This window comes from Eumetopias jubatus, unplaced genomic scaffold, assembly GCF_037043125.1.
Source record: "Eumetopias jubatus isolate StellerSeaLion01/CBP00866 unplaced genomic scaffold, mEumJub1_p1.0 scaffold_8, whole genome shotgun sequence".
Classification (NCBI taxonomy): Eukaryota; Metazoa; Chordata; class Mammalia; order Carnivora; family Otariidae; genus Eumetopias; species Eumetopias jubatus.
The window spans coordinates 8,412,623-8,437,879 of record NW_028274814.1 but is presented as its reverse complement, the minus strand read 5'-3'; the positions used below and the strand labels follow the sequence as shown (position 1 = coordinate 8,437,879).

At 37.2% G+C, this 25,257-nt stretch overlaps 1 protein-coding gene across 1 annotated transcript in view; it reads left to right on the top strand.

Annotated features, from left to right (window-relative positions):
• The window catches only part of RAB18 (RAB18, member RAS oncogene family), a 34,283-nt gene that overhangs the window by 7,377 nt on the left and 1,649 nt on the right, over positions 1-25,257 (top strand). Inside the window, exons 3-6 of the mRNA XM_028120908.2 lie at positions 15,443-15,504; positions 20,241-20,313; positions 21,737-21,855; positions 21,928-21,994. Of these exons, the coding sequence (XP_027976709.1) occupies positions 15,443-15,504; positions 20,241-20,313; positions 21,737-21,855; positions 21,928-21,994 (321 nt within the window). The remainder of the gene's footprint in view (positions 1-15,442; positions 15,505-20,240; positions 20,314-21,736; positions 21,856-21,927; positions 21,995-25,257) is intronic.

Here is a 25,257-nt window from a genome sequence, read left to right as displayed (position 1 = left end):
TCTCTCTCTACACACACACACACACACACACACACACACACACACACACACACACACACACACACACTGTTCTTGTTGTTTTTTGAGTTGATGGTAAAATTGCAGACAAGATTAACCTCTAAATACTTTAATGTGTATTTCCTGAATGAACGTGGATACAGTTCTACTGTATACAGATAGATTTCATTAATTGTCCCCCTAATGTCTTATTTAACGAAAGAAAAAAAATTGTTTCTGGTCCAGGATGCAGTCCAGGATCACAACTGAGTTTAGTTCTCATTTCTCTTCAGTGTCTTAATCTGGGCAGTTCTTTGTCTTTCATGGCCTTGACATTTTTGAAGAGTACATACCAGGTCAGTTATAGTATAGAATATCCTTCAGTTGCATCTGTCTAATGTGTCCTAATGGTTAGATTCAGGTTATGCATTTTTGGCAGGAATTCCACAAAGTGCTTCTCAGAGCATGGTGTGTATTTTGTACCATATATTTGTACCATTATTGGTGATGGAACTTTGGTTACTTAGGGTGATATATTGCCAAATTTCTTTATTTTTTTTAAGATTTTATTTATTTATTTGACAGAGACACAGGGAGAGAGGGAACACAAGCAGGGGGAGCGGGAGAGGGAGAGGGAGAAGCAGGCTTCCCGCAGAGCAGGGAGCCCGATGCGAGCCTCGATCCCAGGCCCCTGGGATCACGACCTGAGCCAAAGGCAGACGCTTAACGACTGAGCCACCCAGTCGCCCCGCCAAATTTCTTTAAAGTGTCATCCTATCATTCTAACTTTGGTGGTTGTCAGACAGTGATTTTTCAAATTCCATCTACATTTCTTATTTATAATTGTGCAAGGAATTCAATATGAATTCATTGTGCCTCTAAATGTTTAATAAATTATACCAGGCATTACTTAACATTTGTGTGGCATATTAACATTTACAGATTTACATTTATGTGTGTGAAAAAGAGTCATTTAAAACACTAGTAATTTAAAATCCATTTTAATTTGGCTTCGATATATTATTTGTTCTTTAAAAAAATTAGTAGTAAAACTTCATTTCACTCAGTACATGCCTAGCAATGGATAGCAAGGGGTAGAAGAGTAGTAACTGGAAGGAAAATGAATTTGTCTGGAGTTAAAATTTTACTAAGGGAATGACCAATATATAATATAAAGCTATTTGTCTTCATTTCAAGCCCAAATGGAATCTGGAGAGTTGGACAATGACAAATTATATATTGTCCTCATTATTAGAAAGGCTTTGTCTACTTTAAAAATAAATACTAAGATTGTGGCATACTGACGATGTAAATAATTTGTTCCCCAAATGGGCTCTGGGTCTTGTAAAGTATTTTTTCCATTTAGGTATCAGATTATTTTCTGCTTTAGGTTATAACTAATATACACATGAACTTTTAAAACGAAACAATTAGTTCAGTTGCTAATGACCTTGTAATAATTAGTGTTTTGTGGAAAATTAGTATTTTACCGGTAGGATAGTAAGGAAAGCACACCTTTATCTTTTTAGTAATATAGTGAGACACTCAAGTTTCTATCTTGTATAAAATATTCTTTTTTTTTTTTAAAGATTTATTTATTTATTTATTTATTGAGAGAGAGAGAGAGTGGTAGAGAGCATGAGAGAGAGGAAGGTCAGAGGGAGAAGCAGACTCCCCGCTGAGCAGGGAGCCCGACGCGGGACTCGATCCCGGGACTCCAGGATCATGACCTGAGCCGAAGGCAGTCGCCTAACCAACTGAGCCACCCAGGCGCCCTATAAAATATTCTTTTAACGTAATTGTTGGATTTTGAACCTGAGGACGGTACAATAAAGTCGGGTTTTCTTCTTTTGCTTTCTGGTAGTTAGCCAGAATGACAACAAAGAGAGGGAAAAACTAAAACACAGACCCCATATTCCACTAAACTAGAAGAAAGCTAAAAACCCCAGGCCACGAAATAGGTGGAATGGCTGCCAAGAGCAGTGAGTGTAAGCAGACTGTATGTGGGAAGAAGTAGACTGAGGATGCCACAGCTGCAGAGCTTGGAGCCAGCAAGGGAAGCTTCCTGAACCTGAGCGGCCCACCCTGAGATGCAAAGCCTAATCCCTTGTTTGCAAAAGCAAAATGGATTTTTTTAAGCTAATGGCAGGAGTTTCCCTGCACCTAGGTTTGATACTAAGAAGTTGGGGAGATGAAGCCAAACAAAGAATCATACAAACAAGGCATTTTTACATTTGTCTCTGTAGCAGTAGGGGAAGAGATGTCTTTGCATTGTGAAAACCTCAAGGCTGCCTATCTCCATTGGCTGTTGAAAAGTAAACAAACAAACAAAAAACCTAAATGATTCTCATATAAAACCTTGAATCAAGACAAAGTTTTGCTGGTCAAGAACTGGAACCACGATAGCCTTCTGCATGAATCTCTTACAGATAGCTTGTCCAAAAAAACCTCACCTCCGTTAAAGATGAATTATCAAAAGGATTTCAGCTAAACACTACTGCTACCACTCAAGAATCAAAAAGGAAGAAAGTAGCAGAAGAACAAAGGACAGATGAATACTCAACAGAAAAAATACTTCTGTAAAGTAGATGAAAATCATGCCCAGCTGTTTTGTTATGAATTTAAAACACTTTTTGGAAATATTTACCACTGAGAGCACAAAGCAGTGATAAAAGAGGTCAGGAAGAGATAGCGTGACTGCATGAGAAAATGCAATGTAAGCTAATTGAGCAGAAAGAAAAATAAGGTTAAGAAAATAAAACCATCACTGAAAGAAGGGCGAAATTAGAAGGATCACAAGGGACAGTAGAGACTGTGGAAAACAAAATAAAGGACGATAGAAGCTAGAAAAGAAAAAAGTGGGTAGAATTTACCAAAATGAATAAAAATGTTTAAAACACATTAGAAAAAATGATGCGGAGGGGCGCCTGGGTGGCTCAGTTGTTAAGCGTCTGCCTTTGGCTCAGGTCATGATCCCAGGGTCCTGGGATCGAGCCCTGCATCGGGATCCCTGCTCCGTGGGAAGTCTGCTTCTCCCTCTCCCGCTCTCCCTGCTTGTGTTCCCTCTCTCGCTGTCTCTCTCTGTCAAATAAATAAATAAATAAAAATTAAAAAGTGATGTGGAAATCAGAAAAGGAGATGCAGCATATGTATATTTGAATCTCAGAATGAGACAACAAATATTTAATATTTCTGACAACAGTAAATATACACACACAATTTTAAGAATATTTTGACTGGGTGTTTTGTTTGTTTGCTGCAAGGGGGTGTTTGGAAAAACAAAAGGCATCAGTTTTCTTTTTCTGCTTATGGCAAGGCCTTATGATGGTACTTAATCAGCTGCATAGATAGAACTGATTGAAATTTAAGAATGAAGGTTAGATCCTTGGAGAAATTAGTTACACTAATTTTATATAATCTGATTAAATAGGCAAAATTTGCTTCATGTTAAAGTTTTTATTTTTTACTTTTTAAAAGTTTTTTATTTTTTAATTTACCTTGTTTTAGGTGACCTTTGAGTGTAAAGAGTGCTTTGAGTAAAACTTTTTTCAAATAAAAAATTAGAAAATTTATTTTTTTAAATTAAAATTTAAAACGAGTTCTCTGCTTTTTTTAAAAAAATTTTATTTATTTATTCCAGAGAGAGAGAGCGCCCGCATGTGCGAGTGGGGGGAGGAGCAGAGGGAGCAGGAGAGAATCTCAGGCAGGCTCCATGCTCAGTGCAGAGCCTGACACAGGGCTTTATCTCTCAACCCTGATACAATGACCTGAGTTGAAATCAAGAGTTGGACACTTCACCCACTGAGCCACTCTGGCATCCTGAGGAATATATTTATTTGTTTGAGAAATTGCTTCATTTTTTTCCTTCTCTCCTTCCTACTTTTCTTTTAGTTTATTTTGTTAGTTTTTTAAGAGTAGTATTAAGTTCCCTTCTTTTTAGTCCTTACTCCTTAATAAAGATGTCCTCTAAGAACAAGTTCGTTGTGCCCCATAGGTTTTGGTAGGGTGTGTTTCCTTTTCCTTGCTCTCTGGATAGTTGAATTTTCAGTTTCGCTATCTTTGAACGTTTGAAATTTTTGATTTAGGAATGTGTTTCTTAATTTCCAAGCTGTTTTGTTGTCATTTAATTTCTTATTTATTGATTAATGATACTGGTTTGGAATAAGACCATCCAACCCTCTGCCAGCCCCATGTCCATCAGCAGAAGCCAAGTTGGGAGTCTTGGAATTCAGCCCGCTTCTGACAAGACCTTTCTCCACAGCCCTCTTTCCTCTCCAAACATTTTTTATCTTGCTGTTACTTTCTGCCATAAAACCATCATACTGTTTGTCTCCCTTTAAGTAGTCATCACAACAAGCCCTGGCTTCCCAGGTTATTCTTCATCTCTGAGACTTTCATTTTCATAAGGTTTTGTACATCTTTTCTCACCCCCAGCTTCCCCTCCTTCTCAACTCCTAAGACATATTTACTCTATCCTCTGAGGTAGCAGAGGTAACATTTTATTGTTGATACTTTTAAAGTTTGCACACTCAGATTTGGGGATCTAGGTCCTCATAATTATTTCTCTATTGGATCCTTAAAGCTTTTATAGTATCCCTCTTGATGTCCCCTTACCCCGATGTTCTTCACCCTCCTTCCCCTCAAAATAACTAGCAGGTAAAGCAGGAATTTTTATATTCCTGATGGGAAGGGGGAGACTGACTTAAAGAGGTGAAGCTCCTGCCTAGCTAGACCTCAGTAAGAGAGCTGAGACTAAGCCCAGCCTCCTAACTTCTAACTTGGTATTCTTTTAATCACAACATAGTAATACAGAAATAAAAAGATTAAATCAAACACAGATTTGAACAGAATGTCAAAAATGTTAAACATAAGAAGGAAGTAACAGAATTAAAATACATCCATTAATTAAATGTGAATAGGTCCAATTCTACTAACTCATATTGTCAGATGGAATTGAGGAGTACTTAAAAACAAATAACGAAAGGTTGAAAATAAAGGGATGGGCCAGGCAAATGCAAACAGTATAAAAGCAGAGGTGGTAATATAATGTAATTTAAAGTAGAATTTAAGGTTAATGCACTGGATATAATGAAATAAGATGGTATGTAATAATGAAAGGCCCAATTAATTAACAAAGTAGCTGTAACAGTCATAACAAGTAGGTGGTATATATAAGAGCAAAACCTGTTCAAAACACAAGAGAATTTGATGAAAATACAGTTATATTAGAAGATTTGTTATATCTCTTTCATAATTAAATAGATCCAAAAATCACAAATGAGACCATAGGGAAATAGAAGAACACAATCAACAATTTTTTTTTTTTTTTAAGATTTTAAATAATCCCTGCACCCACCATGGAGCTTGAACTTGCCATCCCAAGATCAGGAGTTGCATGCTCTACTGACAGAGCCAGCCAGGTGCCCCTCAATCAACAAATTTTTTGGGGGGGGTAAGATTTATTTATTTAATTGAGAGAGATCCCGGGGGTGGGGCGGGGTAGGGGGGTGGGAGGGGCAGAGGGAGAGGGAGAGAGAGTCTTAAGCAGACTCTGTGCTGAGTGCGGAGTCTAACGCAAGGCTCGAATCCCATGACTCTGAGATCATGACCTGAGCCGAAACCAAGAGTTCGTCGCTTAACCGACTGGGCCATTGAGGCACCCCGATCAATAAATCTTTTGAGGGAAGAACTCATTACTTCAAAAGCCCATGGAACAGTTTTACAAAATCGGTCTTGGACTTAGTAGCAAAGTAAATCGTAAATCAGAAAGAACCAGAAATTTTATACTACATGTTCTCTGGTAATTTATTCTTTTAGAAAATATTTTTGATCTGTTATATCCCTAGCATATGAGTAGATAGTGTGGTTTTTTTTTTAATTACCAAACAGTAAAATTGCCCTCATTTTGGTATACAGTTTTTTGAATTTTAACATGTATTAGACAAATGTATGCAGTCATTTAAATATTACCACAGTAAGGATATTAAGCAGTTCCATCCTTCTAAAAAACTAGTGTCTTTTTAGTCATACTTTTCCCCTGCCTCTAGCCTCTGGCAGCCACTGGTCAGTCTTCATCACTATAATTTTATCTTTTTGAGAATGTCCTATAAATGGAATATATCATGTAAAGTTTTCAGATGTTTTTTTCACTTAGCATAATGCCTTTGAGCTGTATCCAAGCTCTTGCATGCCAGTAGTTTGTTTCTTGTTACTGCTGGGTTGTATTCCATTGTGTGGATGTTTCAGAGTTGATTTATCCATCCACTTATTACAGGACATTGGATTGTTTCCAGTTCTTGGTGGTTATGAATAGACCTGTATAAACATTTAGGTACAGGATTTTATATGAATATTAATTTTTATTTCTTTAGAGTAAATACCCAGTAATAGGATTGCTGGATCATATGGTAAATGCATGTTTAAGTTTGGAAAATATTCCATCCATGTTTTAATAAAGTGATTGTATCATTTTACATTTCCACTAACAGTATATAGAAGTTCCTGTTTCCACATCCTCACCTGTTATACTTAGCACGATCAGACTTTAAAATATTAACCATTCTAATAGGTATGTATGTGTTGGTAGTCTCATTGTGGTTTAATTTGCATTGTCTAATGACCAGTGATGTTGAGTGTCTTTAAAGTTCTTATTTGCTGTCTGTTGAGCTGTATTTTGAGTGTGTGTGTGTGAAGTATGTAAATCTTATGTTCATTTTTTGTTTTTTCTTATTGTTGAATTTTGAGAGTTCTTTATATATTCTGCATATGAACCCCTTATTACATGATATATGCTTTGCTGATATTTTCTTAGACTGTGGCTCCTTTTGTCATTCTCTTAACAGTTTATTTCTAAAAGCAGAAGTTTTTTATTTTGATGAAATCCGGTGTATCAATTTTTTCATATTAATGGTAGTTTCAGTGTTACATCTTTTGCTTGACAGAGGGTTGCAGTGATTTTTCTTCATGTTTTCCTCTAGAAGTTGTATGGTTTCATGTGTTACATTAGGTCTGTGATTCATTCTGAATTAATTTTTGGATACAGTATGAAGCATATGAATCAAAGTTCTGTTCTTTTCCTTTCTTTTTTTTTCTCTTATATATTCTAAAACTATTTGTTGAAAAGACTGTCCTTTCTGTAGTGCATAGCTCTTGCACCTTTGTAAAAACTTAGTTGTTTATATATGGTGAGTCTATTTCTGGACTCTCTTCTAGCCCACTAATCTGTTGGTCTATGTCAGGATGCTTCACTGTCTTGATTTCTATAGCTTTTTTTTTTTTTTTAAGATTTTATTTATTTGAGAGAGAGAGAGCAAATGAGAGGGGGGAGGGTCAGAGGGAGAAATGGACTCCCTGCTGAGCAGGGAGCCGGATGCTGGACTCCATCCAAGGACTCCAGGATCATGACCTGAGCTGAAGGCAGTCGCTTAACCAACTGAGCCACCCAGGCACTCTTGATTTCTATAGCTTTATAGTAGGCCTGGAAGTCATATATTGTTAGTCTACCAATTTTGTTACTTTTTTCAAAATTATTTTGGCTCTAAAGTTTTTGTATTTCTCAGTGAATTTTAGAATCCGTTTGTTGATTTAAAAATAAAAGCCTGCTAGGATTTTTATAGGGGTTGCATTGACTCTATATAGATGAATTTGGGGAGAATTGACCTTTTAACAATATTGAGTCTTAACGATCACAGAACAAATTATGTGTCTCCATTTAGGTCCTTCAAAATTTCTTTCACATGTCTTTTACATATTTGGTCAGATTTAGCCCTAAATATTTAATAGATTTTTATTAAAAAATGTTATTTAAAGAGAAGATCCTTTGTTCATTGCTGATATGTAGAAATACAATGGATTTTTTAAACGTTTAGTTTGTATCCTCCAACCTTGCTAAACTTGCTAATTAGTTCTGGGAGCTTTTTTTTTTTTTTTTTTTTTAAATCCTGTAGATTCCATTGAATTTCTACATTTTTTCTTTCCAGTCTGGGTTCTTTTTATTTCTTGTCTTATTGCCCTGGCTTAAAAAAAAAAAGAAATCTTAAAAAAAGTGAAGAGGGCTGATATCCATCTTTTGTTCCTGGTATGAAGGGAAAAAATACTCAGTTTTTTACCATTAAGTGTGATGTTAGCTGTATGTTTTTCACAGATGCCCTTTATCAGGTTGAGGAATTTCCCTTCTATTTCTAATTTGCTGAGAGGTTTTGTCAGGAATGCATGTTGGATTTTGTTAAGTGCATTTCCTGCATTTGTTGATGATCATATAATAAAGTCCCCATTGATTTTTTTTTGCTTTAAATTTTTTTATTATGTTAATCACCATACATTACATCATTAGTTTCCCCATTGATTTTTTTCATTGTTTAGGATAACCCCACTTGGTTGTGATGTGTTGTTCTCTTATACATATTTGTGTTAGTTATGATAAAATTTTGTTGAGGATTTTCATATGTAATCATGAAGGATATTTATAGCTTTTAATTATAATGTCTTTGGTTTTGGTATCAGCGTACTGTATAACTCATAGAGTGACTAAGAAAGTGTTCACTCTTCTTCATGTTCCTGGAGGAATTTGTTTAGAATGGATTATTATTTAAATGTTCAGTAGAATTCACTCTGGGCCTGGAATTGTTTTCATGGAAAGGTTTTTAACCATAGATTCAATTTCTTTAATAGATGCAGGACTCTCCAGTTATCTATTTATTTTTAAATTGTGGTAAAATAAACATAAAATTTACCATTTAACCATTTTTAAGTTTACAGCTCAGTGGCAATAAGTACATTTGCATTGTTTTGCAACCATCACCACTATCCGTTTTCAGAACTTTTTCATCACCTCAAACAGGAACACTGTACCAATTAAACAATAGCTTTCCCCTGAGCCTATCGTAACCTTTCTTCTATCTTCTGTTTTTATCAATTTGCCTGTTTTAGATACCTCATAGGTGGAATCATAACAGTATTTGCCCTTTTGTGAGTAGCTCATTTCACTTAGCTTAATGTGATCAAGGTTCATACATGTTGTAGCATATCTCAGAATTTCATTCTATTTTATGACTTAATAATGTTCCGTGATATGTATAAACCACATTTTGTTTATCTGTTCATCTGAGCACTTGAGTTGCTTCAGCCTTCTATTGTAATACTACTGTCAACATTGTTGTGCAAGTATCTGTTGGGGTTTCTGCTGCCACTGCTTTTGGGTATATACATAAGAGTGGAATTGCTGCCTAATACGGTAATTGTATTTTCAGCTTTTCGAGGAAACATCAGATTTTCTTCTGTTCCTAGTTTGTTGAGTGTTTGTTTATCATAAAAGGATGCTGAGTTTTGTCAAATACTTTTTCTGCATGAATTGAGATGATCATGTGTTTTCCCCCCCATTCATTCTTTAATGGGATATATTATTTTGAGTGATTTGCTCATATTCCACCAATCTTGTATTATGGAGGTAAAACTCACTTTATCATGGTGTATAATCCTTTTAAGAGGCTGCTGAATTACGTTTGCTAGTATTTTGCTGGGGATTTTTGCATCAGTATTCCTCTGGGATATTGGTCTATAGTTTTCTTTATTTGTAGCATCTTTGTCTGGCTCTGGGATCAGAATAGTGCTAGCCTCCTAGAATGAGCTTGGAAGTGTTGCCTTCTCTTCCGTTTTTTGAAAAGTGAGGAGGGTTGGTGTTAACTCTTTAAATGTTTGGTGGAATTTACCAATGAAGCTATCTGGTCCTGGGCTTTTCTTTGTTGGGATGATTTTGATTACTTACGGTCTCTTCAGATTTTCTTTTTTTTTAATTTTTTTTATTTGAGAGAGAGGCAGAGTGAGAGAGAGTGAGCACAAGCAGGGTGAGGGGTAGAGAGAGAAGCAGACACCCCGCTGAGCAGGGAGACCGACGTGGGGCTCTATCCTGGAACTCTGGGATCATGACCTGAGCCGAAGGCAGACGCTTAACCGACTGAGCCACCCAGGGGCCCCAGATTTTCTTTTTCTTGATAAGTCGATTTTGTCAATTGTGTGTTTTCAGGAATTTGTTCATTTCATCTAGGTTATCCAGCTTGTTGGTGTATATAATCATTTTTTTGTCTGTAAAATTAGTGGTAATGTCCCCACTTTCATATCTGACTTTTGTAATGGGAATCTTCTCTTTTTCCTTAGTCTAGTTAAAAGCTTGTCAGTTTTGTCGATCTTTAAAAAGAAAGAAAGAAAGAGAGAGAGAAAGAGAGAAAAGAAAAGAAAAGAAACCAGGCCTTGGGCATGGATTTTTCTCTATTGTGTATCAATTTGCTTTGTCCTTTAATTTGGTTCTGATCGTCATTATTTCCTTCCTTTTATAGCCCTTAGTTTGCTCTTTTCTAGTCCCCTAAGGTGTAAAATTAGGTTATTGAGTTGAGATATTTCTTCTCTTATAATGTGTTTATAGCTGTAAATTTCCCTCAGCTCTGCTTTTGCTACATCTCAAATTTCGGCGTATTGTGTTTTCATTTGTCTCAAAGTATTCTCTAATTTTCTTGTGATTTCTTCTTTGGCCTATTAGTTGTTGTTTAAAAGGGTGTGATTTAATTTGCACATGTTTGTGAATTCTCCAGTTTTCTTTCTGTCACCGATTTCTAGTTTCATTAGGTTATGATAAAAAATACTTCAGATGAGTTTAGTCTTTTAAAACTTATTCATACTTGTTTTGTAGACAACATATGGTCTGTCCTGGAGAATGTTTCATAGGCGCTTGAGAGAACTGTGTTCTGAAGTCGTTGGGTAGCATGTTCTCCGGGGCCTCACTGGTCTGTGCTGTTGTTCCGCTGCCCTATTTCTCTGTTCTCTCTCTGGTTGTTTGATCCATTATTGAAAGTGGTGCATTAAGATCTCCAACTAATACTGTATTTGTCCCTTCAGTTATGTGAATGGTTGCTTCATAGATACTGGGATCTGTCCTTTGGTGTATGAGTCTCTTAAGAGACAGCATGTACGCTTGGATCTTTTTTATAGATTTATTTATATACTTGGGTACTATTTTTATATATATTCCGCCAACACCGCCTTTCATATAATTACTGGTAAGGGAGGATTTACTACTGACATTTTGCTGTTTGTTTTCTGTGTTTCTGTGTGTCTCAGAGAGTTTTTGTCGCTTATTTCCTCCATTACTGCTGCCTTTGGGTTTAGTTGATTTCTTACAGTGACATGTTTTGATTTCCTTTTGTTTAAATTCTTTAGGTATTTTGTTTGTGGTCTGTTTCTTTTTGAGTCACTTCTGATAGTTTTTAATCTTTGATGGAAATTGACATTTCATCTGAATTGTCAAGTTTTTTGGCATGAACTTGTTTATAACATTTCCTCAGTTACCTTTTCACCTCTGTATAATCTGTAGTGATGTGATCTTTCTCATTCTTTATAATGGTAATTTTTGTCTTTGTTTCTCTTGATCACTTTGGCTAGAATTTATCAGTTTCTTGATTTTTCCTTATAGAACCAATGTTTTGTTTCATTGATTTTACTTACTTATTTTTATCTATTTTTAAGGATTTTATTTATTTATTTGAGAGTGAGAGAGAGTACAAGCTGGGCGGCGGGGCAGAGAGAGAGGGAGAAGCAGGCTCCCCCACTGAGCTGGGAGCCTGACAGGGGCTCTATCCCAGGACCCCAGGACCATGACCTGAGCCGAAGGCGGCTATTAAGCTGACTGAGCCACCCAGGGGCCCATTGTGTCTTCATACTCACTTACGTTTTCTTCTGTGATGTCTAATTTTTGTTAATCTCATCCCATGTATTTTACGTCTCAGACATTGTCACTTTATCTCTAGATGTTTGATTTGGGTCTTTTTAATCTCATGTCTACTTTTTAAACATGTGCTATACATTTAAAATAGTTTTTAATTTCCTTTTTGCTAATTCTAGCATCTTTGTTCTCATTCAGTTTCTGTTGATTGCCCTTTACTTCTGACATGGCAGATGATTCCATTGATATGTTCTGGTTTCTCACTGACAAGTATCTCTTTATGATACAGTTGATAATATCTTTGGTAAACTTTCAGGTTCCATTCACTGCTTGTTTTAAAGGTTTTATTGACCATAATGTCTAGTTTTAACTGAACTACCCCTCACAAAATAGCAGATATGCCTAAAAAAAGATTACTTTAAAAAAACTGAATTAAATATTGTATTAAAAGTGCAAGCCCAAACGAACAACAAGAAAAAGCCAAAATGACAGTTCTTCTGTGGATATTGTGATTTATAAGAAATACATATTTGGTTCGTGGCAGAGAGTTTTTAAAACCCTTTGACTTTCTTAACTGATCAAAGCAGTGACGACGTCTTCTGCTTTTCATAACTAGCCCCTTCCAACCGTACCCGACTTTATGTTAGCACTTTGACTTCTGGAAAGCCTCTAAGGGTGGAGGCTGGCTGCCTGGAGAACCACGCATGTGATTAGAGGGTTGGGATTTTCAGTCCTACTCTCTCCTACCTCAGGAGAGGGGAGAGGGAAGAGGGACGGGAGATTCTGTCCATTCACTGAAGGACAGTGATTTAATCAATCATGCCTGAGTAATGAAACCGTCATAAAAATGCTGAATTTACTGGTTCTGAGAGTTCGGTTTTGGCAAACACATGGAAGTTCTGGGAGGATGGCATGCTTGGAGAGGGCATGGGAGCTTTGTGCCCCTTCCCCCCATACTTTTCCTTATTTGTCTCCTCCATCTGGCTGTTCCTGGGTTATATCCTTTTATAATAAGATGATACTCTAGTGAGCAACTCTTCCTGAGTTCTGTGAGCCACAAATTAAAGCAATCAAGGGAGGAGATTGTGGGAACCTTTGATTAATAGCCGGGTGGTCGGAAGCACAGGTAACAACCTGGATTTGGGATGGCATCTGAAATGGGAGTGCAGCAGTCTTATAGGACTTCTTATTAGTTGTCCCTTACCCTGTGGGATCTGACTGTATCAGACTGAATTGAGCTGTAGGACACTGATGGCCATCCCTGGACAGTCAGAGAGTATCTGGTCACAGAAGTGTTCAGTGTTGTAGGAGAGTAGAGGAGATACACAGGAGTGTTTTTTTCTAAGATGTTCAGCTTCACACTGTTAAGAGCTCCTTGTCATCCACATGAGGAGGTTGAAAAGATAGATTAATCAAATCTAGTAAGAAGTTGGAAAAGTCAGATTTATTGAAAAGATTCCTACTGTGGCCACCTTTTTATAAAAGCAAGTTAAGAGCCACTGGCAAAACAGAAGAACCAGACTTGGTGAAGAAGCCGTTTGAGCAGGTGAAAGCTAAAGAACTCAGTGTCTGCATAGGAGATTCACCAGAGGGACCAGGGAAAGATGAAATGGGGACTTGCAGGGTCTGGATCCAGATGCGGTGCCCTTTCAGGCTACCTGTGTGTATTGACTTTGGTGGTAGGATGCCAGTGGGCATTGTTACCTGAGGATGTTCTCTGTCACTTTCAGATCTAATATCTCAGAAGAGTAACTTAATGATACACATGACAGAGACCGTCATTAAACTGTCAGGAAACATGAAAAACAGGAAATTGTAAAAGAGAAGAAGAAGATTGGGAGAGGGAGGTAAACAAACATTTTGGGAACAGTGAGTTTCTTTTCTTGGGTAGCTAGCAAAAAGTCAGTCTGCCCTTGAGCATGTTGTCTGGAGTAATTAGGAAAAAAAAAGTTCTTTATGCTGTGAAAAACGTATGAGAATTCAACTGGAGAGTGTGTATGACATGTTTTTTCTATGTAATGTCTACATTGGCCTTAATTTAGTACCTCCACCAAGTCAGAACCATTTCCCTCATCTGAATTTTCTCAGGCTTTGTTTTGTTTTTAAAGTATTATGAATAAAATGTAAATAATTTCATACTTTTTAAAAAAAGATTTTACTTTTATTTTATTCATGAGAGACAGAGAGAGGCAGAGGCAGAGGGAGAAGCAGGCTCCCCGCGGAGCAGGGAGCCCGATGTGGGACTCCATCCCTGGACCCTGGCATCATGACCTGAACCAAAGGCAGATGCTTACCTGACTGAGCCATCCAGGCGCCCTTCATCCTTTTATATAAATGGTGTGGCATAATATTTATTCATCTAGACCTGGTGAATACAAGATTATTTAATAGGAGATTTTTGTTTGTTTAGCTGCGAAGAAACATTAACTTAAATTTTCCTGGGACTATGTTATTAGCACTGTCATAATTGCCCCTGATTCTAGGTATGGTTTTATCAGCTCCTTTATCACTCCAGCCCAAAACACAAACTTTTTTTTTTTTTAATCTTTGGCATACAGAAAGACCTGGTAAAGTGCATTTTTATTACCTAATTTGTGTTTGTAGTGGATCACCAGAAATTATCCAAGAATTACTCATGTATTTCCATAATGGTTACAGGTGTTGTCATAAGCATTTAGTATATGAGGGTGCTGTTCATCTTACTTGTGACTGTTCTGAATTAATTGTGACAAGCTAATAAGAGCTTTTGAAAGTTTCTTTCCAGGCTTCTTGAGCTAATGTTTTGCCTCTGGCCAATGGGGTAGACTGCACATTAATTTTGATACTCTTTAAAGACATGTGGGCAGTTACTATGCATTTAAGCCAGATGGTATGTGTCAACTCCTGTTCCTGGAAAGGGAGAAGTTTTTTTGGAGCGGGGGGGGGGGGGGAGCTCTGTAGTAAAACCTTACGTGTCTTCTTATGGAGCTCTACTCTTTACATAATAAATTAGTACGTGTCTTCTTATGGAGCTCTTCTCTTTACATGAATTAGTACTTACAGAAGATTTTCATAGCACTTTAAGCGCTCCTCCTTTCACTTATGAAGAAGATTCTTAGAGGATTGGGCACAGATTTTTTTTGTGTGTAAATTCTTTTGCAGTTGTGCAGTAGCAAGGGATCATTGATAAAGTTATATAGAACGAATACTGTTTTTTAGGATAAAAACAAACAAAGAATTCATAAGAGAAGGAGTAAGTGGACCTTTTATGTTTTTACCAAGCTGCTTACAGTCAGAATCTGAGTCAGGGAATTGGCTGGCTCTGGACAGAGCTCTTAATGATGGAGTGTCGATGCATTTGGAGCCCCTTAGAAAATTGCTCTGATCCAGAATCAGCCATAGATAGTCTTCTCTACATGAGCACCGTGAATTCCAGCGCTTGGCTTTTAATGTGCATCATGAATCATCTTACATTGAAGTTTATTTTTCCATGAAAATTTTTATTTTTTTCAAGCAAGTACAGGTAGGTAAGTGTTTGAATTCTGCAAGCATTTGGTTTTCATTTATCCTGACTAAATCCTAAGCTGCTGAAGTGATAGTGACACTTTTTAATTTTCACATCCATAACTCCAAGAATTTAGGGTGTGAATTTGGGTATTTGATAAAGTGGCTTTTCTATGTTCTTATTTTCTTGGAAATTGATTTTAAAAGTATTATTTTACTGGGATGCTTATCAACATTTTCATTTTTTTCAAGGTGTTGACTTTAAGGTGAAAACAATTTCAGTGGATGGCAATAAGGCTAAACTTGCAATCTGGGTAAGAGTTTTAAAAATGTATTTTGTATAAATATTCAACTTGTATTTTTTAAAGAAGCAGAAGTTGATGTGTGTAGAGTTCTAGAGGGAAACAATTTGTATCAAATAACTTTTGGACAATTTGTTGGGTAATGGATAAACAATAAATGGCTATGTCTTATATTGGGTAATGAGGCAGAGACTTGTTTCACTTACTCAAAATTTTAAAATATATAATCCCTTGAGAATACTTAAAAGCAGAATAAAGTATAGAAAAATCATCTTATCTGCCAGAAAGGATTATTGTTACTGAATACGTTTCTTTAAAGTTTTAAGAAGACAGTGTATACTCAGCTAACACTGAAGGCAGTTGTTGGGGAGAAGGGGATGAAGTGATGCTCAGGAAAAAAAGTATTTTTCATGTTAGTCTGTTCGTATATTCCTGAAATTTGAGTTTGCCAACTTTGGATTTATTTTCTACTCTCAGTGCGTAGTCTTTACTTACTGTCCTTTCATTTGCCTGTGAACCCAAACATTCTGATACATGTTGCTTTCCTAAGACCTTTTCATGATAGTGCTGACCAAATAAAATAGCAATAACTGTCAAAGACGTCCAAGATGCTTAGTGTCTGTCTCTGTCTGCCCGTCTCTCTCCCACTCCTGTCTACCTAGCTACCTACTTCTCTCTCTATATCTAAATGATTGCCAATAGATTACATTACATATTTATATATGTATACATATATAATTTATAAAACTATGCTCTTATATATTGGATTCCCACATATACTATGATAATTAAATATATAAATATGTTTTTGTTACATGTGATAGTTGGAACTGTTTAGCAGTCATCACATTGAGATGTACTTCAACATGGTGATGACATAGTAAATGTTTGGGCATCAGTTACAGATTGAAACAGCAAGTGTTTATGTATTGTATCATCTGATTCATTTTCCTGGCATTCTCCGAATGGCATATTATTTCTAATACACATTTTATCCCAAATAACAAATAACTGTGTAAGTGTGTCTCATGTTTTTCTGTTAATTTTCTTCTAACATACAATACTTTACATGATTTGTAGCCTATTGGCCCCCTCCCCAAAATATAATTATGATATTAATAAGAATAGTAATGTCTAACAGAAAACAATTTGGAAAATGTTGGACTAGGCCATAATAAAATATATCGAACAGTTTAAGAATGCTAGCTTCTTCCTGTACAAAAGTGGGAGCCTGATTTTCCATATACTTTTCATGGTTGAATTTATCACTTCTTTCTGCCCTTGTTACTGTTTTGTGAGATATACGTGTTAGAATAGGATCTAAGGCTTGGTGGTTTCCGTGAGATCTTTCTTTTATGCAAGAGGTTTTTTTAAATTTACTTTTTAGTGCCTGTATAATAAAAAGGTTGGCAGGTATTACTGAAGTGACATCTTTATCATAGGCGTATAAATATTTTTTTAAATAAGAGGTTCAATCTCAGAACCCTGAGACCCTCATGACCTGAGCTTAAATCAAGAGTCAGAAGCTCAACTGACTCAGCCACTCAGGTGCCCCAAATGTTAATGTTCTTGTGTGTGAGTGTGTGTGTGTGTTTGTAATACTAACTCTGTCATGTGCTGCAAATATTTTTTTCCTGTTTGTCACTTGCCTTCAAATGAGTGAGTGTGTGTACGGGGTATGGATGGTGTGGGGAGAGATGTTCTTGCCATACCAAGGTTTTAGTATTTTTGTGGTCAGACCAGTTTTTTTTTTTTTTCATGAATTTGGGTGTTACGTCATATTTAGGAAGGCCTCCTCACTCATAAATAGAAATACATGAGTCCATTGTTTCCTCTAATTCTTCTGTGGTTTTATATATATATATATGTAAATCAGTTCCTCTCCTGCTTCGATGCTTCTCCTAGGATCAGTCAAGTAGAATAATCAAGTACAGCCCTGTCCTCACTGCTCCCAAAAATGCCGCACACACATCACGGCCTACTTGGCACCTCTAAAGCTATTTTTCTCTATATCCTGCCCTCACTTCCACTCCCACATTTTAATATTTAGTCTTTCCAGATCCTTCCTTGTCCTTTGTCCATTTCTAATCTTTAATAATCTCTTTTCTCCTCTCCCATCAGAGAAGAAAACCACAGATGATAAGCTCTGCTTTTCTTATCTTACAAGGATGCTATTAGAGTTATTGCAAATTCCTATCTTGAAAACAAAAACAAGCAAAAATCTTAACTTTTGACTATGTAAGCCTATAAATTTTATAGGTGTAATATATTCTGATCCAATATTGTGACACAGGGTGCTTTGCTCAAATTATCATACCTACTTAAACATTTTTATAAGTGGATCCAAAAAAATCAAGGCTCTAAATAGCTGGACTAATTTAAATATTTGTGTGTAAAGTGTCGGTCATGTCGTATTTTAACATTAAACATATTTTTTTTTTGGTCTAGTCTTTTTTTTTGTTTTTAAGATTTTATTTATGAGAAAGAGCAAGAGAACCTGAGCAGGGGGAGGGGTAAAGGTGGAGAAACAGACTCGACACTGAGCATGGAGCCTGACAGTGGGGCTCAGTCCCAGGACCCTGAGATCATGATCTGAGCTGAAGTCATATGCGTAACCAACTGAACCACCCAGGCGCCCTGCTCTGGTCTTTATTTTTAAAACACTGGGCTTTATGGGTATTTTAACTAGAATCAAGAGTTCTGAGTTTTAAAAGATTTATTTATTTATTTTAGGGGGAGGGGCAGAGGGAGAGAGGGAATCCTTAAGCAGACTCCCCGCTGAGCGCAGAGCCCCACATGGGGCTCTATCCCAGGCCCCTGAGATCAGGACTTGGGCTGAAATCAGGAGTCGGATGCCCAAGGCACTCCACAGTTCTGATGTTTATGTTGTGTCTCATCAGAGCAGTTACTAAGTTGATCTCAGTGAATATCAAGGGAAACAAAATTCATGTTCAAATGCTTTCCACTGTTTCTGGAAATTAATTTATTATAGTGTGGATATGGTTTTGATATGAAAACAGAATTTTTCTGTTATAACAAAAAGTCTTGTGACTAAAATATTTCTTGCTTGGTCCTTGCCCTAACCTATATCAAATTATCCAAATTATAATCTGCTTTAGATAGTAAGTACACTTCACTTGATGCACCTTTAATTTATATTATTGTTTTTTTGAAAAGTTGAGTCAATATGGAAATTGAATAATTTTAAATATCAGAGGTTTTGTAAGAAACTTTGAAACAAAGGGAATTTTTGTAAAGAGAAATCACTTTTATCATAAATTTATCTGTTTAGAAAGTTTAATTTTGTTAATTTTTTCACTTCAAGATGGCAGGGCTGGGGGCAGTTTCTGTAGTGGTGAGAATCTGGAAGCAAGGACATTCTGCATTTATGTAAGCGTAGCTGGGGAGGAGTAGTAGATTTGCAAAGTGGTTTACTTTGAAAGTTATTTTTCTCTTAAGTTTCTCTTCTGGGGCCATAAATTACTCATATATTCTCTACCTATTGCTCTTATATTAAAGCAGTCTCTATTTTGGCCAGGGACAGAAAGTAGGTAAGTAGGAAAGTAAGTAGCTGGAGCCCATCACTGCTGGTTTAAAATGCCTCTGCAATCTTATAAACCTCTTAGAGGTTATGAACATGTTTTCTATCTGAAGGAGCTTCTGCTTGCCCCATAGCTAAACTCGGATTTATAACCATGAGACTGGCAGCTAAGGTGATGTTTGACATATGTCTTCACTTTTCTTCAGGTTATTTGATATTGGCAGACTGGAAACTTTTTCTTAGAGGGCAGTAAATATTTAGTCTAATCCTAAGGCAGGCCATGTGGCAGTGCCTAATCGAACGGGCCTGGCTGTGTTCCAGTAAAACTTTATTTAATAAAACAGGTGGTGGGCGGAGGGAGCCATTTGTCAACTGCTGCTTTGCATAATCTTAGGTATCTTGAAGCCACAGTCCAAGGATGGTAGAAAGAAGACAGAAGGAACCAGGTCTGGAAGTACAGACTTGTTAATTAGTTTGGGTTGGTTGGTTGGTTGGTTTCCAAGGAAAGTTGAGCAACTGTCCTGTGGCAAGAATTGCTCTAGGCACTGGGGTTAAACCGATGATTAAGCAGATGAGGTCTCTTTCCTCATGAAACTTGCACTTCCTAGCTGGTGTACGTCTTATTTTCCTCCCCCCAGTATGTGTCAGAAACATGTGATAGCAAGTGTTTTGGTTTTATGCATTTTCCTAAAAGAAGATACAGAGAAAATACTTTTAAGAGTCCAACCTAACCATTGCTTACCTAAAATAAGATACTCCTATAATTCTCTTTTAAAAAAAAATAAGTGGTTCTCAACCTTGATTCTACATTAGAATCACCCGGGAAGGCTTTGAAAACTTCTGTCTTACCATAGACCAATTAAACCAGAACCAGTGGGGGTTGGACCCAGGCATTGGAATTTTTCATTTCCCAGGAAATTTCACTGTGCTTCTGAAGTTGAGAACCATGGCTTTCAAGGAAATGGGTTTCATGTGTGATAAAAATCTTAAAGAGCTACCCCTTTACTTAGATGCATTTTTCTGGAGATGAATCAGTATTTATTAATTTTATTTTATGTAACACTTTTCAGTAAGAGAACACATCTAATTTAAATTTCAAGTTTTAAATGAGCTTGCACATGGATATTTTTAATAATGCTGTTTAACTTTCTACTCTTAATACTATTTATACTTTTTAAATTTAGTAATAATTGTTTGTCACCTTTAGGATACTGCTGGTCAAGAGAGGTTCAGAACATTAACTCCCAGCTATTATAGAGGTGCACAGGGTGTGATATTAGGTAAGGTTTTACTTTATGATACTGCTTTAAAAATATTGTTGTTTTATTATCGCAATTTCTGATTTTCCTTATCTGTGAAGGTCAGTGAGTTTTTATTTTTCTTCAGGTATGTATTTATATAACTTGAAGTTATATTAGCTTCATTTAATACTAATGAATATTTAAACTTTCAAAATTTCTTTTCAGTCCTTTGTCTAGCAATTAAAAGAGAAAGATCAGATTAATTTATTTGGTTTAAAAGCACATGTTGATGAAGACATAATTGAGGATTAATCCACATGTAATTGGTCTGTCTGAAGAGTGTTACCAGAAACTGATCTTCAGTCAGCAGTGCATTAACATTTGCTGTGCGTTTATAAAGGAAGAAGCATGCTAGTTGCTTAGTTGAATCTGTTTTATGAGTCCTAAAAAGTCTAACAAGGCACTTAACATCGTTGATTCATAATCATACAGAATTTAAAAACCAAATGTGGATTCTCATTGTAAGTTGTTGAAAAGTACTTCTTACTAATATTCCTGGGAAACTTTTAAAAATAAATATTGGTCAATTTTAGGGAAAATTGTCTTTTTATATTATGTCATAAATAGTGAGGTTTTAGGTTCATTTCATTAATTTAACGGCAACTCTTATTTTGGTTTAGCATCTTTAAGTTTAGAAAACCTTTTTTTTTTTTTTAAAGATTTTATTTATTTATTTGACAGAGCAGGAGAGCACAGGCCGGGGAGCAGCAGAGGGAAGGGAGAAGCAGGCTCCCCGCTGAGCAGGGAGTCAGAGGTGGGGCTCGATCCCAGGACCTGGGACCATGACCTGCCCCGAAGGCAGTTGCTTAACCAACTGAGCCACCCAGGGGCCCCTAGAAAACACTTTAAATTAATAAGGTCTTTATATTAATAAGCCCTTAATATATTTTAATGCAGTGGGATGGAAGATGAAAGTGATAACAGGGAGACAATCAGGATCTTATCCGTTAAGTTTACATACTTTTTCAAAGTTGCAAATTCTGGTCCTTGTAAGAAACAAATTAACAGGGTCATAGATCTTTGAATCCATGGAAAAAAGTTTGGTATTTTGCCACAGATTTGGATCTGAATGTTTTAGTTTTTGGATGTCTTTTATTGTTAAGAACGGGAACAGCTGTTGTTTTGCTTAAATTAATTTTCAGTTATCACACAGGATATAATTTCATTTCTCTCACGGTGTGTCTTAATGAAATTGAAGTGTGTGTATGTATATGTTTATTATTATTTTTTAATACACTTGTTTCTTCCATCTGGCTGAGTAGATACTGATTGTTAAGCATTTGAAGGCTTAGAAACAGACTTGCCTATATAGAAATATTAGCTTGTAGTGAAATATCAGAAATATAATGCCATTGCTTCTTATTTTTAATGCTTATTTAATAAGTGACCCTTTTTATTTCAGTTTATGATGTCACAAGAAGAGATACCTTTGTTAAATTGGATAATTGGTTAAATGAATTGGAAACATACTGCACGAGAAATGACATAGTAAACATGCTAGTTGGAAATAAAATTGATAAGGTAAGAAGTCAGACACTTGGCATTTTGACTGTATTTTGGTAGCTTTTCTTAATCTTTATATTTACCTTTTAGGAAAATCGTGAAGTCGATAGAAACGAAGGCCTGAAATTTGCACGAAAGCATTCCATGTTATTTATAGGTAGGTGTGTGAACATTTATCCTTTCATTAGTAATGAGGAATTTTAAAATGGAGTTTTTGCTACATTTTTCTCTTTATGAACAGTAAAATGTATGTACTTAGTTCATCATTTTCTTGTGCTAACTGTAGAGCCCGGTTCATTTTTCTTTCTGTAAAAAAAAAAGAATCGGATCTCATTATGTGAAATTGTATAGGACAGAGATCATTCCTGTCAGGATACAGCAGCATTCGGCAAAGCCGGGCACCCAGTGTGTGTTGTACCTTGCTGGTCCTTGTGCTGGCAGCAGTGGTACCACCTGGGAGTTTGTTAGAAATGCTTCATTTCAGTCCCAACCCAGCTTTTCTGAATTAGAATCTGCATTTTTTTTTTTTTTAAGATTTTAATTTTTTACCTGTCAGACAGAGCACAAGCAAGGGGAGCGGCAGGCAGAGGGAGAAGCATGCTTCCCACCGAGCAGGGAGCCCGATGCAGCACTGGATCCCAGGACCCTGGGACCATGACCTGAGCCGAAGGCAGACGCTTAACTGACTGAGCCACCCAGGCGTCCCTGGAATCTGTATTTTAACAAAATCTTCATGTGATTTGAATGTACATTAATACTTGAGAAGCATGGTAAAATAGGGTTTGGCAGACTACAGCATGGGGCCAAATGTGGTTCCACCATTTGTGTTGGTACACAACCTTACCTGTGCAGTCATCGACATGCTGTGTGTAGCTGCTTTTGGGCTTCATGGCAGAGTTCAGTGGTTACAGTAGAAACCATATGGCATTCAAAGCCTAAGATATTTACCATCTGGCCCTTTACAGGAAACGTTTGTTGACCCCCTGTCTAGAAAAGTGGACAAGATCTATCACTGTGGAGCTTTTTTAATGTTACAGGTTCCCTGGGACTTGTCACAGGTCTGAAACTGGGCCTGGAAGACAGTTTCTAAAACCATCCTAGTTGATTCTGATGTGAAGCCAGCTTTAGGAATTACTGGTTTAACTATTCTGCTGTTAGGATCTTTTAGGAATTAGGAAATGGAAATAAAAGAACATCATCTATAGATAGAAGCAGGGTGCTGTAAGAGGAAGGTAATAGGCAATTTTAGAAAGGAATTGAGTACTACCTTTTCTGTTTACTTGCTGGGTGTCCTTCATTTTGATACATTAGTTCAGTAAACGTTTACTGAACACTGAGACTATAACAAACAGATGAACAAAATGGACAAAGTCCCTGCCCTCATGAAGCTTACATTCTAGTAGAGGAAACAGACTTAAATAAGTAAGTAGTGCTATGAAGGAGAGAGAGTATGATGGCGATGGGAGGTAATTAGGGGAAGTTCTTTGAGGTAGTGCCATTGGAAGATCTAGAGGGAGAACATCTCAGGCTGACAGAACAGCAAATATTTCCTGAGGTAGGAACGAGTTTAATGTGTTTAAGGGATAGGAAGAAAGCTTGGCTGGGAGCATAGTGTATGTTGGGGGCAAAGGTGGTGACGGTGGGAGGTGAAATTTAAAAGGTCATGTTGGGCCTTGTAGGGTATGGTAAGCAAATGGGTTTTATTCTAAGTGTGGAAAGCAGGGGAGTAGTGCTGTGATCTGATACTCTTTTAAAAAGACCTGTTTGTACAGTACAGAAAATGGTCCATGAGAAGCAGAAGCAAGAGGCTTGTCATGGCCCAGTTGAATAATGCTGGTGCCTTTGACTATGGGAGTGGTTGTGGGTGGCTTCCGGAAGGTTGGCAGATCTAGGAGATATTTGGATGGTAAAGGTGACAGGCTCTGCTGATAGATTGGGTATTTTTTTTAAAGATTTTATTTTTTTCATTTGACAGAGAAAGAGCTCAAGCAGGGGGAGAGGGAGAAGCAGGCTTCCTGCCAAGCAGAGAGCCCGATGCGGGGCTCGATCCCAGGGCTCTGGATATTGAGGTTAAGGAAAGAGAGCAATCGGGTAACTCTGAGTCTCTGGCATTTAGGATGAAGACATTGGATTTGACAAGATGGAAAATGCTGGTATTTTTTAAAAGAAAAGTTTCAACCAGGGACGCCGGGGTGGCTCAGTCATTAAGTGTCTGCCTTCGGCTCAGGTCATGATCCCAGGGTCCTGGAATCAAGCCCCCTCATCGGGCTCCCTGCTGGGCGGGAAGCCTGCTTCTCCCTCTCCCACTCCCCCTGCTTGTGTTCCCTCTCTCGTTGTGTCTCTCTCTGTTAAATAAATAAATAAAATCTTAAAAAAAAAAAAAAAAGTTTCCACGGAGTGGTGAGAACAAAAACCTAGTTAGAGTACAGTTGACCCTTGAACCATGTGGGGTTAGCGGTCCCGACACCCCCCCCGCCGCAAGTCGGAAATCTGCTTATAACTTTTGACTCCACCAAAACTGAACTGCTAATTGCCTATTGACCTGAAGTCTTACTGATAAAGTCAGTTAACACATGTTCTGTATGTTGTGTGTATTACATACTGTATTCTTACAGTAAAGCTAGAGAAAAGAAAATGTTATTAAAATCATAAGGAAGAGAAAATACCTTTACGGTACTGTCCTGTGTTTATTGAAAAATATCCACGTGTAAGTGGAACCACACAGTTCACACTGGTGTTGTTCAAAGGTCAGTGAGAGTCTGAAGAAAAAATGTGAAATAAGGAAGTAGAAACAGCTTACATAGGTAAGGCTTGATGACAGTTTTGCTTTGAAGAGAGGAGAGAACCCATGTGGCTTCTAGAAGAGTGTGTGGGCTGGAAGGCAGGGTGGTTGGTTACTTGGTTGGTTAGTAAGATGCACAGTAATTTTGGCAGGCTTTTTAAAGCTGACTGATGTGATCCAGTAGTAAGGGCACATGATTCTTCAGTGAATGAGAAGGGATGGGATCCGAGAAGTAGAAAAGGGGATGCTCCTAGATAGCAGCAGGGACAGTTCATCCACTGTCACAGGAGCGAAGGCAGAGCCTAAGGTCACAAATGCAGACAGGTTGGTGACTCTCTCGGTGGGATGATCAGTGCTCCTGTCAGATCGTTTCTATTTTTCTCAGCATAAAGTTAGGTCATGAGCTGAGATAGAGGAGTTTTATGATAAAGGAATAAGAGAGTCATCTCAGATAGTGAAAAAGGTAATTACTAGAGAAAGGTAGGATTGGTGAGCAGGGCTCAATGTCCACATGCGTTTCATGGGGAGCATAAATGCCAAAGGAGACCAGTGTCCATGGTTGTATATCATTTATCCAGTCACCTATAGCTGCTTGGTTGGAGGCACAGAACAGCCCGACTGTTGAGCTTGGAGCCTGA